General features: G+C 48.0%; 2 protein-coding genes across 4 annotated transcripts in view; both read left to right on the top strand.

Annotated features, from left to right (window-relative positions):
* Positions 1 to 6,683, top strand: LOC139059044 (uncharacterized). The gene is made up of 3 exons (XM_070536861.1): positions 1 to 202; positions 1,268 to 3,161; positions 6,106 to 6,683. The coding sequence occupies exons 1-3, from the start codon at positions 142 to 144 to the stop codon at positions 6,407 to 6,409; spliced, it is 2,259 nt and encodes a 752-aa protein (XP_070392962.1). The 5' UTR covers positions 1 to 141; the 3' UTR covers positions 6,410 to 6,683.
* Positions 6,684 to 13,101: 6,418 nt separating this feature from the next.
* Positions 13,102 to 15,137, top strand: part of LOC139054734 (membrane metallo-endopeptidase-like 1) — a 41,878-nt gene continuing 39,842 nt past the window's right edge. For all 3 annotated transcript variants that reach the window (XM_070532281.1, XM_070532283.1, XM_070532282.1), the window contains exon 1: positions 13,102 to 14,607. In XM_070532281.1, the coding sequence (XP_070388382.1) occupies positions 13,581 to 14,607 (1,027 nt within the window). In that variant the 5' untranslated portion in view covers positions 13,102 to 13,580. The remainder of the gene's footprint in view (positions 14,608 to 15,137) is intronic.

The following is a 15,137-nucleotide window of genomic DNA, read 5'->3' on the forward strand; positions in this document are numbered from 1 at the left end:
GGTACGTGCCATAATTAAAGACCAACCAATCAACCAGTGACAGCAGCAGTCGTGGCGACCTCCTGCCGCCCGATTTTCGGCCTATCCCCATTTGTGGGAGCGTGCTGCCAGAGTGGCGGATCGTCATCATCATTCGTGGCGATGTCCCAGAACCCGGCGGTGCAAGGTGGTGCCCGATGCGATCAGCAAAACTCATCGCCGCGTAAGTGAATGCTAATGCTCGCAGCCTAGAGAGACTAACATGATCGTGGTTGTTCGCGCTTTCATTGTGCACGGCATGAGAGGCGAACGGAGTGCGCTTGACCCATCTCTACGGGGAACCGTCTTGCAGCCTCTGCACAGGCACAGATGACATGAAGTTTATCGTGACTAAGAGCGCAAGGTTATTGCTCGCTCGAATATTTCGTATATTCTGGGCAGTGATGCAGGAAATCGCGAAGCACAAGATGCGGACGTTGGGCGTACAGAAATAGGTCGTGAACCAGAGCCACACAAGCTTGCTGAGAGTCAGACCACTAATGTGTTCTCGTTTCCTGTGCCAACAATGCATGGAGAAACCTATTATATCGTCTATGCAGGAAACGTTTATGGTGGCATAAAATAAGACGAAGCAGTATATCTGAAACAGAAGAGAAACCAACTTATTCGGCCTTTTATTTTCTCAGATAAAACATTTCTACAGAGCTATAACAAGGCTTAATTAGGGGCAAACTAGAGAAAAAAAAACATTAGGTTCATGAAGGTTGCTACTCAAAAGCGAGAGATGGGGTAAGGTGCAAGTTGGAATTTCCGCACCGGCTCTCCCGGCAAATATTTTAGCGCCATTCTCTGCTACGATATAAACGTTACGAATAGCTGCTGCAGAAATTCAATGTATGTTGCATATGCCAACTTTCTTTCTGGCGCCCCTACATGGTTATCAGTTCATGACGCCAGCTAATCACTGTCAATTGCTTCTCAATAAAAAAAAAAGCTTTTGCTTGCGAACAGTAGGCAAACAGCTTGGAAACATTTGTTAACGGTGTTTTTTATAAGTGCAGACCCCTAATTTGGTTCGTGCGTTCTAATTAGACCTATTATTGTTTAATTTCTTGAGGGGGACCTTGTACGTGACTACAAAGAATGATATTATGCAAATCATTTCGTACCGACGGCGAGATTAGGCGTCTGAAAGTGATAAGGCTGTAACTTAACTATCACAAGCGATAGGAGTCAGGATGAGTATTGGCACCAGCTTACGAATCGACTCGCCCTTCTTATCTTACAGCTGAATTGGCCGATCCTGGGATGATTGCAGAGGGCGCTCCGGAGCCTGTTGAGCTCAACTCAACGACGTCAATTTCAGTTTGCCTGGCCGACTTAGAAAACGCCAAGGGTCCGTTTTCTGATGCGCCCGTGCCCTACAGATTGCCTTGCACAGCGGCTGAGGGCCAAACTTGCCAGATTGTGCGACACCTGTCCACTTGGAATGAGTTCCTCTTCCAAGTTCGGATGGAAATACGCGAGGTGGCCGGAGCACGCGGTCAGTTGTCCGTGATAAGTTTTGACCATCCCGAACTGCCAGATGCCGGGGAAGGGCAGATGTGCCGGACAGCGACGCTCTTGTACTGGCTGCTCAGCACGCACCACTGCGTAAGTTCTCTCAGTGCCCGCCCGTCTAGATTTAAAGCATACAAATGGCTTTTCCGTGACGGCCTCCTGAAGTCCTCGTCCGTCAGAATTCTCAAGCTGCAGTTCGCGAGGTTTCACGTGTGCAAGGATGTCTGCAAAATTATAGCTTCAGCGCAACACGTGGAGGAGCTCGAACTGCAGTCGGACGGACTCAGTTCGACGGGAGTTTTGTCCGCGCTGTCAAACCTTTTGAAGACGACAAATTCGTTGGCCGTGCTCACCATTCCTCACGTCAACATGAGCAGGCACGACGCGGACAGGTTTCTGACGGCACTTGCTGAAAACAAGACTTTGAAGGAGCTCTCTATGCACGAATCTGTCCTCAGCGAAGCGTCTATGGCAGGACGCGCCAGATTCAAGGAGTACCTCAAGAATAACAACACATTGACCGCACTCGTTGTCGGAAAGGGCAACGAACTCTGGTACCACTACTCCTTCGTGCCAACATCTCTGTCCCTGAGATGGTTACTGCAAGGACTCCTTGTTAACAAGACTGTTTCGTCACTGACGCTCACGCATATCGTGGTCGATCGGGAAAGCACCAGACTTATATGCACGCTTCTCACAGAAAGCCGAGTCCTGCGCCGTTTTAGTTTGACTTCGAGCACGACAGATTTGAATTTTCAACCAACACCAATGTATGATTGCTGGATCGAGGCTCTCGCCGAAAATGAGTCTCTGCACGAACTGAGGCTTCCGTTCCGCTTTTGGGAACCAGGTAGGTGGGAGGTCTTTTTGAACATTCTGTCGAGGAAAAAGAACTTGACCTCAGTGGCTATAGGTATTGACACGCCCGATTACGATAGCCTCCCGCAAATCTGCAAATGTCTCAGGGACAGTGGCACCGAAAACAGGGTTTCTTTCGGGACGTTTTACGCCAGTGACAGCTTCGATTTGCTCGAATCGAAGGCTTTCTCAGAAGTCAGCGTTCTGTCATTCGAGGATTTCACAAACGTTCTGCGTCTCCTGCGCCGGTTGCCCTCGTTCCACCACATCACGTCTGTAAGACTGGATATCTGGACGGGCCACATCGCTCTGTCTTGGGCCTTCGCTGACTACGTGAAATCCTCGTCGACGCTGCGGAATTTGCGTCTGTGGCTAGGCTCAGACGGTGCCTCGAGGGACGACGCGAACGGCTGGCGCGCAGCGCTCTTCGCATCGCTGTCTCGCAACACGAGCATAAGGGTGCTTCACGTCACGTCGATGTACATGGACGAGCAAGACGTCTACCTGCTGGCCGACTCGATCACTTCCAGCCGGAACATCGAGAAGGTGCACGTGGGCACGGTCACGCTGGCCGAATCCGGCGCGTTGGTTCGCCGCTTGTCGCTCGGCATCGCGACAAACTACACGCTCCTCAGTCTCTCACTCGACTCGCCCGTGGACAGAGAAGCGGCGAAGCACTTGTTCACCGTCTGCGACGTGGCGAGGCGCAACGCCGGCTTGGTGGCGCTCGCTGCTCAGTTCGTGACTGGAGCTCGACCAGAAAGGTAAGCGTGTACTCTGAAGAGGGCTTCGCGCTTTCTTTTTTGGCACGTACTTTCCTCGCATGGAAATCATAACCAGCAATATTGTTTGCGTTTCCCCTCTTAACCGCCGTGCGTATAGTACGTTTGTCATCAACAGAATGCAATGAAACGCTTACGCGAACTTTGAGTACTTGGAAAGAAAGTTAGTAGATTGCCATGCTCACAGTAGTAACGCTTACTGATTTTGTGTGCGTACAACGCATTATGTCCACCTCATTTAACACTAATGTATCATAATATAACGCAGGCAATAAAAAATGAATGCTGGTTTTAGGGGGTACTTAAACAGCTGTTCTTATAGGATGACAGCAAACTCACTGTGTTACGGCTAAATTTTTGGCAAAATTGTGCTTATAAACATGCTTTCGTAGTTTTTTCTGTTTCTTTAGCACGTTAACTTCACCTCACCGCCCGAAAGGGCAACAGATTACCGAAGCATATGTACCAACATAGCGTCGCCCTCACAAACGAAATTTGAAATTATCTGCGCAATGAATAACAGTGGCGATAACACTAACGCGTCTAGAATTAAGCACGCTGACCATATCTAAGGCCGCACGCCTTCTATTTATTGTGGTTGCATCGTGCAAAGTATGCGCTGTCTTTGTGGACATTTCCCCATTTTTATCCGCAGCGGCGCAAAGTTGAGCTTTTTGAATTACGCCCACGGTCATGACTGTGCGAAGCTGCTATTCCATTGTTTCACATTCACCACGCAAGGTAATACATGCCGCTAGATTTCCTGTCTTCCACGAAGCGTGACAATTATCTATATATATATAGCTATCGCATATATTTCGCTCCATAGTCAGGGCAATGTTCTTGTAGAACTTAGACGATGAAATGCAAGCATGCGTTTCATAATGGTACTGCAAGAGATGTCCCAAGCTGGAACCAAGGCTTCGTTCGTCAGTACCTCTGACGAAGACAAGATCGATTGTCGAAATTTACTGTGGCTCGAGCTTGAGACATCCTTTGTTCGACCTCTGAAGATCACTTCAATTCTCCGTCTTCCCGTGACTATCTCTCTTGTAAGCGTCTATTTAAGAATATAAGAATACAGCAGTAGATGGCTATGCATCCATGGGTTTATGCATATTTCAAAGCATGCACGCTATGGACCTATATCGTGGACGCAAAACATTTGGGGCTGTGTTCTCGGCACGCATGGCGGCTACACGGCTGCCATTCTCCGCCATGTTGACTCTCTGATTGGCTGTCGAGAGGTCGTTTTAAATTTTGTGCCGGGAAGCGGAAGTTTCGCAAGGCACTATTTAACGTATTCATGAAGGTGAATAAACGTGACGTGGAGCTGCAGACTTTCTCGCATAAAGCTTTTTCCTGGTCCTTGGCAGCATTGCCATTTTAGTATTTTAAAAATAAAGTACACTAGAAGCTAACAATGTACAATAGAAGCTCGCAACCGACAACCACAAAAGTTAAGTCAAAGCTTCAAAAAAAAAGGAAGAAAAGAACGAAAGATTCGCACGACGCATTCACATTCGCATTGATGGCAGCTGCCCAGCTCACCCTCTCGCCAAAAGACGCCAGCAAGGAAAAACGCTACACTGCATGTTTCGGTAACATTTCGCTAACACGGGATGGTGGTCCAAGGTAGCCGCCATGTCAGCTTGTTGATTGGCTGCAGGAATATCACGTGAGGAGCATCACAGGAAGGGCCGTGTAGTAAACGTCAATATGACGTTGTGTTACGTTGCTCTGGGCCGCCATTGCAGAGACGTGCGCCATAATTTTGGTGCGGAGAGCCACGCAAATTATGCTAAGAAGAGGCCATATGTAATGGCGGCCGAGAGGCATGTGTATCGCCGCATTTTCCAGTCGCTTGGGGCCACGAAATACCTTTATTCATAATTCTTGCTCATAGCATTTGCATCGCTCTCGTGCGGGGTTGGCATTTGTGTTATGAGCCATAATTTCTTTAAAAGACGTGTTTATTTGAAATATTATTGGTTAAACATTACAAATCTTCATCGACTTCTTGCACTTTTCACGGCTGCATTCATATTGTAGTCCCGATTAATAATCGTTCACATAATTAAATTATGACTACTGCGGCTTTTTACTCTACAAAAAAAAAATGTGCGCTAGGCAGCGCCTTAAAATTTCCTCACGCGGTACGAGTAAGCAGCGAAGTGAAGGAGAATTGGCAGAGGCGGCGCTTGCGTCGCGCAAGCCAGTGCGGCGCGCAACATTATCGACGATATTCGGCCGCTTCTCAGCCAGCTGTCGGGCTGAGTCAATGCCTTCTGAATAGCAGAGCTGTGCGCTCTGCTTTATGACGACATGCTACTTGGGCCGAAATTTTCACTGTCAAGCGCGGCCTGACGAAAGCGGTGACGTCAAAGTCACTGCGGCTTACTCGGGAGCATCCCCATTAGATTCTATGGCGGTCGGACAATGTAACAAACATGGCGTCATGGATCGAAGTGCACAGGCCTTGCGCGATTTAGGAGGCATAGGCGGAGTCACTTGTGTTTCACGAGATGGCGATAACGCAACCTGGTACGTGCGCTCTCGTACGTTGTCTCAAGGTAGAAAGCAAGTGCGTTGTCCGCCAATACACGATGTCTCATTCCGTTTCTCGAAGACACGTGACCTAAACAAAGAAGCAGACGACGTAAGCGAGAGACGACTTTGAAGAAAAAAGCATACGCTTTGTGTTAGCTGCTTCATTTTTACTGAGGGGTAACGTTAGGTTAAGTGCCTCCACTTCAGTTTCAGCGTCGCGACTACGTCACGCCTCAAAAAAAAATAATAAGTGTCTGAATGTCCAGAATAGAGACCTTGGCTAAGCATACATGCATAGCCGCCTAATGAAAAAAAAAGAACCTGCTTGTACCGTACCGCTAATCCCTTATCTATGACTGCCCTAATACACATGCAGCATCTGCGCTCAAGCCCTGGAGCGAGTATCGAATCATCCGGCACTGCTTGAGCTGCTTTCCGAATCGACGTCCATGAGCACTGAGGAGGCCGCTGCCACAATCCGCAGTCGCCTGAGGAGCATCGAGGGCTTGCAGCAATTCATGCGGCTCGCCGGTGTCGTCAAGGAAAGAGTCACGTGCAACGCACGTGAGGACGGGCGCATGCAGCTGGCTGACCTCAACGAACACTGCTGGAGCCACGTCAGACGTTACCTAAAGTTGCACGACGTCGTGTACGACGAATCAATGTCGGATAACGCTTAGGAACAACGGGTGTAAGTGATGAGCCCCTGAGGCTTTAAGCTAATGCACTCGGCTCGGCCACTGAACATTGTGCGTACTGCTTTTTCTCGCGTGGTGATATTTCGCTGAATAACAAATGACTATGAACTTGTGAAGTAAGCAGGCGACAGACGCAGAATGCCTCTTTTCTTAAAAAGCATTTTAATTTGTAAGGCTAGTCATTTTCTACGGCAAATATAATAAGGAAACGTCAGTGCTGCATTCAGTAACAAGAAATACATTTTTTTATGTGAAAGTGTCAATTGGCCCATTGAGCGAAAAAGCCGGCGTCTGTAACAGCGAAACGGCACCTGAATTCCCATTGGTTGCGACGCCACGTCACTAGTGCACCTTGACGGAGTTCTCATTGGCTGTGGCGCACGTCAAGAGCACGTTGCGCAATTCGATGGAACAGAGCCGGCTAAAGGGAACACCTGCTGCTGCAATAGCGCGCCAGGTGTTGCGTGAAGGGAAAGGGCATCGCCGTCACGCCTAAGTCACGCCACATCACTACGGCTATCCCTCTCGAAAGCCGGCACTCGGTCCGTCTCTCTCTCTCTATCACCGCCACTGGGCTTAGCTGCTGCGTACCCCTGTCGGCCTTGGTGGCCGTTGCTGCGTTCTAGGTCTCTCGTCGCACAGGACGTCGGTTGCATGCGGCGTTGTCACCGCAGGCTGCTGCTGCTGCTGCTAGCTGTCTCGGGCAGCACGTACCGCTAGTGTACATTAATCGCAGCGCAAAACTCGAAGGAATCCTTAGCGGCGTTCAGTGGGACATTAATGCTTTCCCATTCGTAACCCATAAGAAGGGTTTAGGTTCCGTCGGATTTTTTCCCCTTGGAGCTTAGAAAAAGAACAACAGACATGAAATAAAAAAAAATGGCTGTGGCTTAGCTAAGGTTAAGCCCAGGATGCGAAGCATACTAGCCTTTATTTTAGTTGTTGAACCACTGTTTAGCCTGGTGAACTGCTGTTGGTTGGCTATATTTGGTTCGGCTAGACGAAGAAACAACTCATGCGTTACTCTGCTTCGCCTTCAAGAGTGGAACGCGACAGCGTTCCCGTCGACCCGCCAAGGGGTGTAAGACAATGGGCTACGGCGCAGCGACTACGCGCCCCGCATTCGACGCGGTGAGCGTCGAGCAACGCAGCGTTCGGCGCGGCAACGAAATGTGCGCCTGAGCAAGCGACGCACGCCTGAGCCTTAGAAACAGCTCGTTTCTAAGGCAACACCGCATTCACTAGAGGCGCTTTTGTACCGGTTTGAAGCATCGTACCCGTGGCTCAGTGGTAGCGTCTCCGTCTCACACTCCGGAGACCCTGGTTCGATTCCCACCCAGCCTATCTTGCAAGAGTTGAGCCAAAGCCACCTAGAAAATCAGTCTCTGTAGCATGCCGCAACCTTCGCTTCTCATTCCAACGAGCAGCTCTGTCTCCAGGAGGCATCTCGCCTCGTGAGTGTCTAGCAGAGGCAAGCGCAGACCGCCGCAATGCCGCGAGCGACGGCGCGAGTTGGAGCCCCGTTTGATGATGATGATAGCAACTTTATTGTACCGCCGGATAAGGAGGCCCCTACTCCCCGTTTCTCCTCTGTCGTGACGTCACGGTGTCACGTGGTATTGAAGGCGACACCGCCGCGCCTGAGGAGCTGGGTTGAGCTCTCGTAATATGCTTCGCATAAAAACACCAGGATGTTCAGCTGTAGGAGTTCTCGACACTGGGGAGAACATTCATTTGCTGTAAGTCAATTGAGAGGTGAAGACTACAAATGAATGTAGTTCAGGAAGAATATGTGAGTAATGCGGATGGCAGGGGCATCTAAAGCATCCGGCTATTTCCGTTCCGTTCCAAAAACGTTTATTTCCATCAGCAGCTGATAAGTGACGGCAGACCAGTAATGACTATAGGGATTCGGGTTCGCTGCATTAGAAGCACAGTGGGGCACCCCTGTCGGCAACACCGTTAGGCTATTCAGCCTCGATCTTGAACGTAGGATGATCCCACAAGATCATTATATAAAATCTATCACTTGGTTCGAATCTTCTCAAAGTTTGTTTAATCTCGCTCACAAATCTTCATCCCTATATTATTTTGAACGACCGGTTTAGGGGGATCACCGAGAGTGGGTATATGGCACTGACTCCTAGGCTCAACATCAACATCTACGTCTGGCAAAGCAAGAAATGGCGGCCTAAAGTGCGCGTTGATGTAAAAATGATTGTATAACACTGAACATCAACATTTACATCTTACAAAGCAACAAATTCTGTGCTTATAAATCGCGCGTTCCTTTAAATATGATTCTATAGCACTCAGCATCTACATCTCGCAAAGCAAGAAGTTGTGGGCTGCAAGTGCGCGCTGCTTTAAAAATGACTGCGTAGCACTCAACATCTACACCCCGCAAAGTAAGAAACTGTGGACTCAAATTGCGCTAGCAGTGTGTTCAATGGGGCTGGTTGGTTCATCGTCAGAATGAAAACTGGAACAGCGCAACACAGGACGAGCGAGTTGTGTTCGTGATTAGTTCAAGTTCCGTCCTCGGATGCGGATGGGTGCAGCCGCATAGTGGGAAGGTCCGAAACTATGTGTGAATATTCCCCACTGTGCCGATGGGTGGTGCCACATCCTTGTCAAGCCCTGTTGTGGGACAATCACGTGGACAGCGTGTTCGCGCCAACTGATGTTGTGTAGTCGCCATCTCTCCGACAAGGCTACGTTCTTTATGTGTACTATGTGCGGAATAAAGTAATTCCCAGTACATAACACGAGTAAAGAGCACAGGACATAGCGCTGTATGTGTTGGACACAGCGCTATGTCCTGTGCTCTTAATACTCGCTCGTCCTGTGATGCGCTGCTCCTGTTTTGAAATTGCGCGTTTTTTAAGTGATTGTATAACACTCAACATCAACGCCTACCTCTCGCAAGGCGATAAATTGTCCGCGTATATTGCGCGTTGCGTTAAAAATGATTGTATAGCACTCGTCATGTACATCTGCATCTCGCAAAGCAAGAAACTGTCGTCTTGCGCGTTGCTTGAGAAACGATTGTGTACCACTCAGCATCAAAATGGACATCTCGCAAAGCAAGAGATCGAGGGCTTAAATTGCGCGTTGCTTTAAGAATGACTCTATAGCAATCAACATCAACAACTACATATCGGAAAGCAAGAAATCATGAGCTTAAATTGCGCGTTGCCATAAAAAGGACATCAACATCTACGTCTCGCAAAGAAGAAATTGTCCGCTTAAATTGCTCGTTGCTTTAAAAACGATTGCACAGCTCTCAACATCAACATCTGCATCTTGCAAAGCAGGAAATCATGGGTTTAAATTGCGCATTGCTTTAATAATGATTGTATAGCACTCAACATCTAGCTACATCGCGCAAAGCAAGAAATCGTTGCCTCAAATTGCGCGTTGCTTTAAAAATGGTTGTATAGCACTCAGTATCCATATCTACATCTCGCCAAGCAAGAACTCGTGAGCTTAAATTGCGTGTTGCTTTAAATAATGATTTTACAGCACTCAACATCAACATCTAAATCTATGGCGTCAAAGAAAAGCTATTAGAAGTAATTAAATAAGATAAACCATTTTATGATAGGAATAGTAATATTGATTTAAAAATTAAATTATCAGGTTTTACGTGCCAAAACTACCTTCTGATTATGAGGCACGCCGTAGTGGAGGACTCTGGAAATTTTGACCACCTGGGGTTCTTTAACGTGCACCTAAATCTAAGTACACGGGTGTTTTCGCATTTCGCCCCCATCGAAATGCGGCCGCCGTGGCCGGGATTCAATCCCGCAACCTCGTGCTCAGCAGCCTGTATAACACCATAGCCGCTGAGCAACCACGGCGGGTTAATTTTGATTTGCGTGTATTCGTGTTTAATTACAATTTAGAAGTTATTCTGTAAGCAGCAAACAATTAGTTCCGCTTAGTTTTGAGCAAACCAACTTTATGTGCCTTCACCAGCCAATCTTAGCCGTGTTAGGCCTACGAGCTATAAAATCCACAATCGAATTCGCAATCAGCGGCGTCTGATGAATCAATCTTCATAAAACACGCGAGTTTAGAGAAAGCGATAACCGCAGTCACTTCTAGCTTGCGAACATCACGCGTTACCAAGAATCGAGCCCAATTTGGTGGTAGGTTACATACCGTCGCTTCGATGGCGGTGCCGCCATGTTTGCTGACGGAAAGCTTTTGGGGCCACTATTTTGGCTACCGCTTAATGAGTGAAATAGCGTTCCCAGCGCAAAACTCAAACGCAGTTTGCGTCTCGCGCATGCGCATTGGCTTCGACGCTATTTCTTTGGGGCCCCAAAACGTTTGGGGTCCCTATTCTAAAACTCTCTATTAATGCTTTTCCATTCATAACTCATGAGAAGGCGTCGCTAGCCTACATGGAGTTGGGGGAGGCATTGGGCGTACATAATGTCGGAACTCAGAAATTGGTTATGCTGCCGATCGAACGGAAGCATTTTAAAGAGTTATATGAGGTGGGCAAATCTGATATCGGGGGACTCAATTAGTTATTAGCGCGCAAATGAACGACGATGGCTCGGGGAATTTGCAGGGCTTAGGTTATCTGTCAACTGAAAGTTTATTAGAAAAAGAAAACATGCTAATATACGTCAGTCGAGACGACGTGTTCGTAAAAGCGCGTAGTTTTTTTTTAATCAAAAAAGTTTCACTTGATAGACAGCGCTTGTCCTGCGTTCTTTCTGACTCGTCATTGCTCGTTTGTGCTTACGCGGTGTCTATCTCGAATCACTTCCAACTTGCCCACTTCACCGTCCATCTGTAGTTGTACAAAACTGTTGTACAAGTTGTGCCAAACTGGAGACATGTGAAGGCTTAAGTAAGCAAGCTTTAGTTTAGCGCTGAAAATTATATTTGCGCATCGTACGCAGAGACTACGATTCTAAGAAGTGGGAACATGAGTGCCTGCTATTTTCTGTTACAGCAAAAAGTCACTTAGACAGAAAAGCCATTCTGTGTGTGGCTGCACTGCAATTGAATGGATATTACCCACAAGAGAAAAGTCACTCGGCTACCCATAGCTTGGCAAGTTCAAGTTACCAAGTTTTGGAAGTTGTAGAAGCAATTATCTGGCAAGTTATTTGATAAAGTCATGGAAGGCAGCAAGCTTTGCAGCCACATTTTGTGAAAGTATCATAGCAAGCAAGAAGTAGTTACATCTGTCATTATTCGGAGCTACGATGATCCCTGAAGGGTTACATGCAAACATCGGTAACACTGCTGAAGAACACAGGTTATGGGTGTGCTGTAGGTACAGCAAACAAAGGAGTTTCGTCGACCACTGGAGGCGTTGCATCTGCGGCAAAGGTGTTCTCCCTGCAGAACCATACAGTAGACTTCATATTATAAGCGGAGGTGATAATCTGCACTGTGGCAAAACTGTTATGAGTGCTAAAGATACTTCGTGGGTATACTTTCGCGCACCGTAAGCGTCGTACCTTTCTTTTATTTTATATGACATTTGAATGGGTCATACTTTCTGCTTTCCTTTTTATGCATCTGTTAGACCAGTGTTTTGCAATTCTCAATACCGATCCTCCGGCGTTATCTTCCTGAAAATTTTAGGGTGACCTGAGATCCGAGCTTTTCGGGTGGTGAAGAACCAGAACAAGAAGAAACGCACATTTCGCATATTTTCTAATCTCTTGCGCCTGCCCAATGAGACTTGTCTGGGTACTTGGACGTAAGGGGTTATTCAAGAATGGAATGGCAGAGAGCCTGGAGAGAGGGGGCCTCAGCGGCGCAGTTCTGTCGGTACTTACAGTGTCAACACAGATTACAACTGCTTGAATCAGGTCATATACAATCGTGCTCAATTTTTTATACCCATCTGTAACTAAATAACTGATTTTGCAGAATATCGCCACCTACTATCCTCTTGGCGCAGAAATTCCTTTAAAATTCGTAAAGCTTAAGTAACTTTCAGTCGGGTTACGGTCTCGAATACCTTCATTAAAATTCTATCGACACAAGCGTGATCTGGCTCTCTCCCCGCTTTGTCCATTCTGCGGGGAAGATATGACAACTGACCTTTTTTTCTTACTCTGTAGACGATTTACACATGCAAGAAAAAGCGTTTCAAAAATAACATTTATAATAATTAATAGGTGTGAATTTTGCACTTCATGAAATTCATTCTCGCGCAGCCTTCTCTTTTAGGCAATGTTGCAGAGATGCTTGTTCAGCCATTCAAGAGTTTATATTTTAAGAAGTTGTTGAAGTTAAATTTTTAATTATTCGTTATTTGCTGTTCTTTTGATTCTTTCCCAATTATCTCAGTTGTTTTCTCGGAATTACTAATCGCCTTCTAATTCCTTCCGCATCTTGGTAAATTCTCCATAGTGGGTACGACTCAGTAACAGAAGCAAAAAAACAGAAGCAATTATGGCGAGTATAGCGTCGATCAACTCATGCATTCATAGTTTATTTTGCGTCTTGGATTATTTGTTTTCCTTTCTTTTTTCGTGTTATTTATTTATTAACCAATTTATTTTATTTTATTTATTGAATCATATTACCACCCGATTCGTGGCCTATCCCCTTCAGTGGGTTTGTGCCATTAACTGAGGCTTCATCATCATCATCATCATCATCATCATCATCATCATCAAGGCATCGGCGTCTGTATCGTCCACCCAACAGAAGGAAGCAGGCGCCGTAAATGACAGCACGGCTTCAGTTCTAAAAGCCATCCTTACCGCGAGCCACATTCACCCGTCCACACCTAAGACAACCGAGTCCATCACCGGTCGGCGCTCACCGAGTTTATCCTCGAGCCTACATCACTCGGGCACGGGTTCGCCACTACACACCGATACCTCCGGTGAAGTCTTACCTGGCAAGCATCGTAGCCTCACTGCAGCTGCTTCTCTAAACCATCCTAGTCCCCCCCAGTTCTTCCAGCGCAGTGGACAGTGCTCATCCCAGTTCCTCAAATGTCAAACCAGGTCTTAGTTCGACCTCGGCTTCTAATCCTCGCAATCCAAATTTAGCAACCAGAAGTCGCGCCAGGAAATGTAGTAGCGAACCTGCGCGACAAAGCCAAGGGAAGGGTGGCGAAGGCGTTACACTTTTGCCAAAGCACGGGCTGCACTTAAGCGCGATGGCGGGAGAAACAGACGGCCGTAGAACTACAGAAGTCAGCGTCGGCAGATCTGATAACGACCTGTTGGCAACTATTGGCCACGGCGCCGATCGCTCGGCGACGTCTACGGCGGCAAACGGCGTCACTGCGCCTCCAGCCGCATCAGCTGCATCGCCAGGTCGTAAGCGAACCAGCTCTAGAACCCTCACCGATCCCTCCCGCCAACCCAGTTCATTTCCTTTGCCACCGACCACGCGGCGATCTAGCAAACCCGCAGCCTTTATGGCTTATCATTCTGGTTCAAAGTCACTTTTGCGAAACAGTCATTCGAGCCATAGTTTTACTAGCAGCAGCGCCGCGCCGTCCTCGCCACGTAGCCGAGTCAGCCCTGCGCCAAGCGCGGTCTCGAAGACATCCCTCGGACAGGCATCGCAGACTTCACTTCGAAGAGCAAGCGCAGTCACCATTGAGTCTAGCAGCTCCCTGAGCTTGCCGAAGTCTTCCACGAGTGAGACATCCAGCACGAGCGCGACGTTGCGGAGGTTGTCCATATCGAAAGGTCTTTCAGGGCATATGAGCTCTGCGTGTGTCCTTCCATCGCGCCCAACACGATCGACGTCAGTGCCGTCGCTTCGGCGCCGTACTTCGCTCGCAGTTCCCAGCGATGATAAAGGTGAACGTGAAAGCGTGCCACATCATCGTGAACGCTCGAAGTCGGTGTCGTTTTCAGCCGATCGGCTCTCAGGTTATCTCCCTGTTCTACCTGAATGCAAGCGTTCGACTTCTGCCGCTGCATCCACGGAAGTTTGCATTGCCAATGACAAACCATCAAGTGCACAGACTCATCCGTCCAGTCACCTTCGGCGTCATTCGATGCCTACGATCGGTTCAGCGAGCCTCAGGAGTGATTCCCTTGGATCCACCGCCGAGAGGCGCCGTTCTGTCCCGAACCGACCTTCACTCGAGGAAGATGAAGTCCCATCAGTGCACCACATAAGCGCGACCGACAACCAGCACCAGAGCGACACGGCTCTCACCAGGACAGGTATGTAACTCTTAAACAGGAAATGGCAAAATTACCTTGGCTGTAGCCTTAAGACTCCAGATGTAGTAGCAGGCATGCCCATGCCTGGCAGAAAATGAACTTCTGCATTGGTGTAGAGGAACGTCTTAAGCGGATCACGCGCTCAAGGAAGTGGCAAGAGTCGTTCGGGCACCTCCGAGACCGCAGATGATCTGCACGCTTTCAGCCAGACGTCGCAAGATAGGCACACACATCATATATTTCAATGGCGGCGCATGAAACACTGACGTGCTCATCATCAGTATTCCTAAATGACGTCACAGCATAGCACGAAGGACATCCATTACCAAGGTGATCTCGTTAGATCCTAGTAAAAGACAATGCTCCTGCGTGCCATTGTATGCAGTCGTACCCCGGCACCCTTGAAGTATGCCAGGTTTCTGCTCGCCAGAGTGAGCCGGCTACGCGCCACGCTATTATGCATAGGTTTTCACTTACCTAAATCATTTCGTTAAGCGCGGCAATTCTCACCGCTTAAGTTTGTATTACAC

This window comes from Dermacentor albipictus, chromosome 1 (genome assembly GCF_038994185.2).
Source record: "Dermacentor albipictus isolate Rhodes 1998 colony chromosome 1, USDA_Dalb.pri_finalv2, whole genome shotgun sequence".
Taxonomy (NCBI): domain Eukaryota; kingdom Metazoa; phylum Arthropoda; class Arachnida; order Ixodida; family Ixodidae; genus Dermacentor; species Dermacentor albipictus.

Bases quoted from the DNA above. Each gene is read 5' to 3' on its own strand.
- LOC139059044 (XM_070536861.1), top strand. From the start codon at position 142: ATGTCCCAGAACCCGGCGGTGCAAGGTGGTGCCCGATGCGATCAGCAA. The intron at 203-1,267 runs GTAAGTGAATGC...CTTATCTTACAG, and splicing joins TCAGCAAAACTCATCGCCGC to CTGAATTGGCCGATCCTGGG. The intron at 3,162-6,105 runs GTAAGCGTGTAC...ATACACATGCAG, and splicing joins ACTGGAGCTCGACCAGAAAG to CATCTGCGCTCAAGCCCTGG.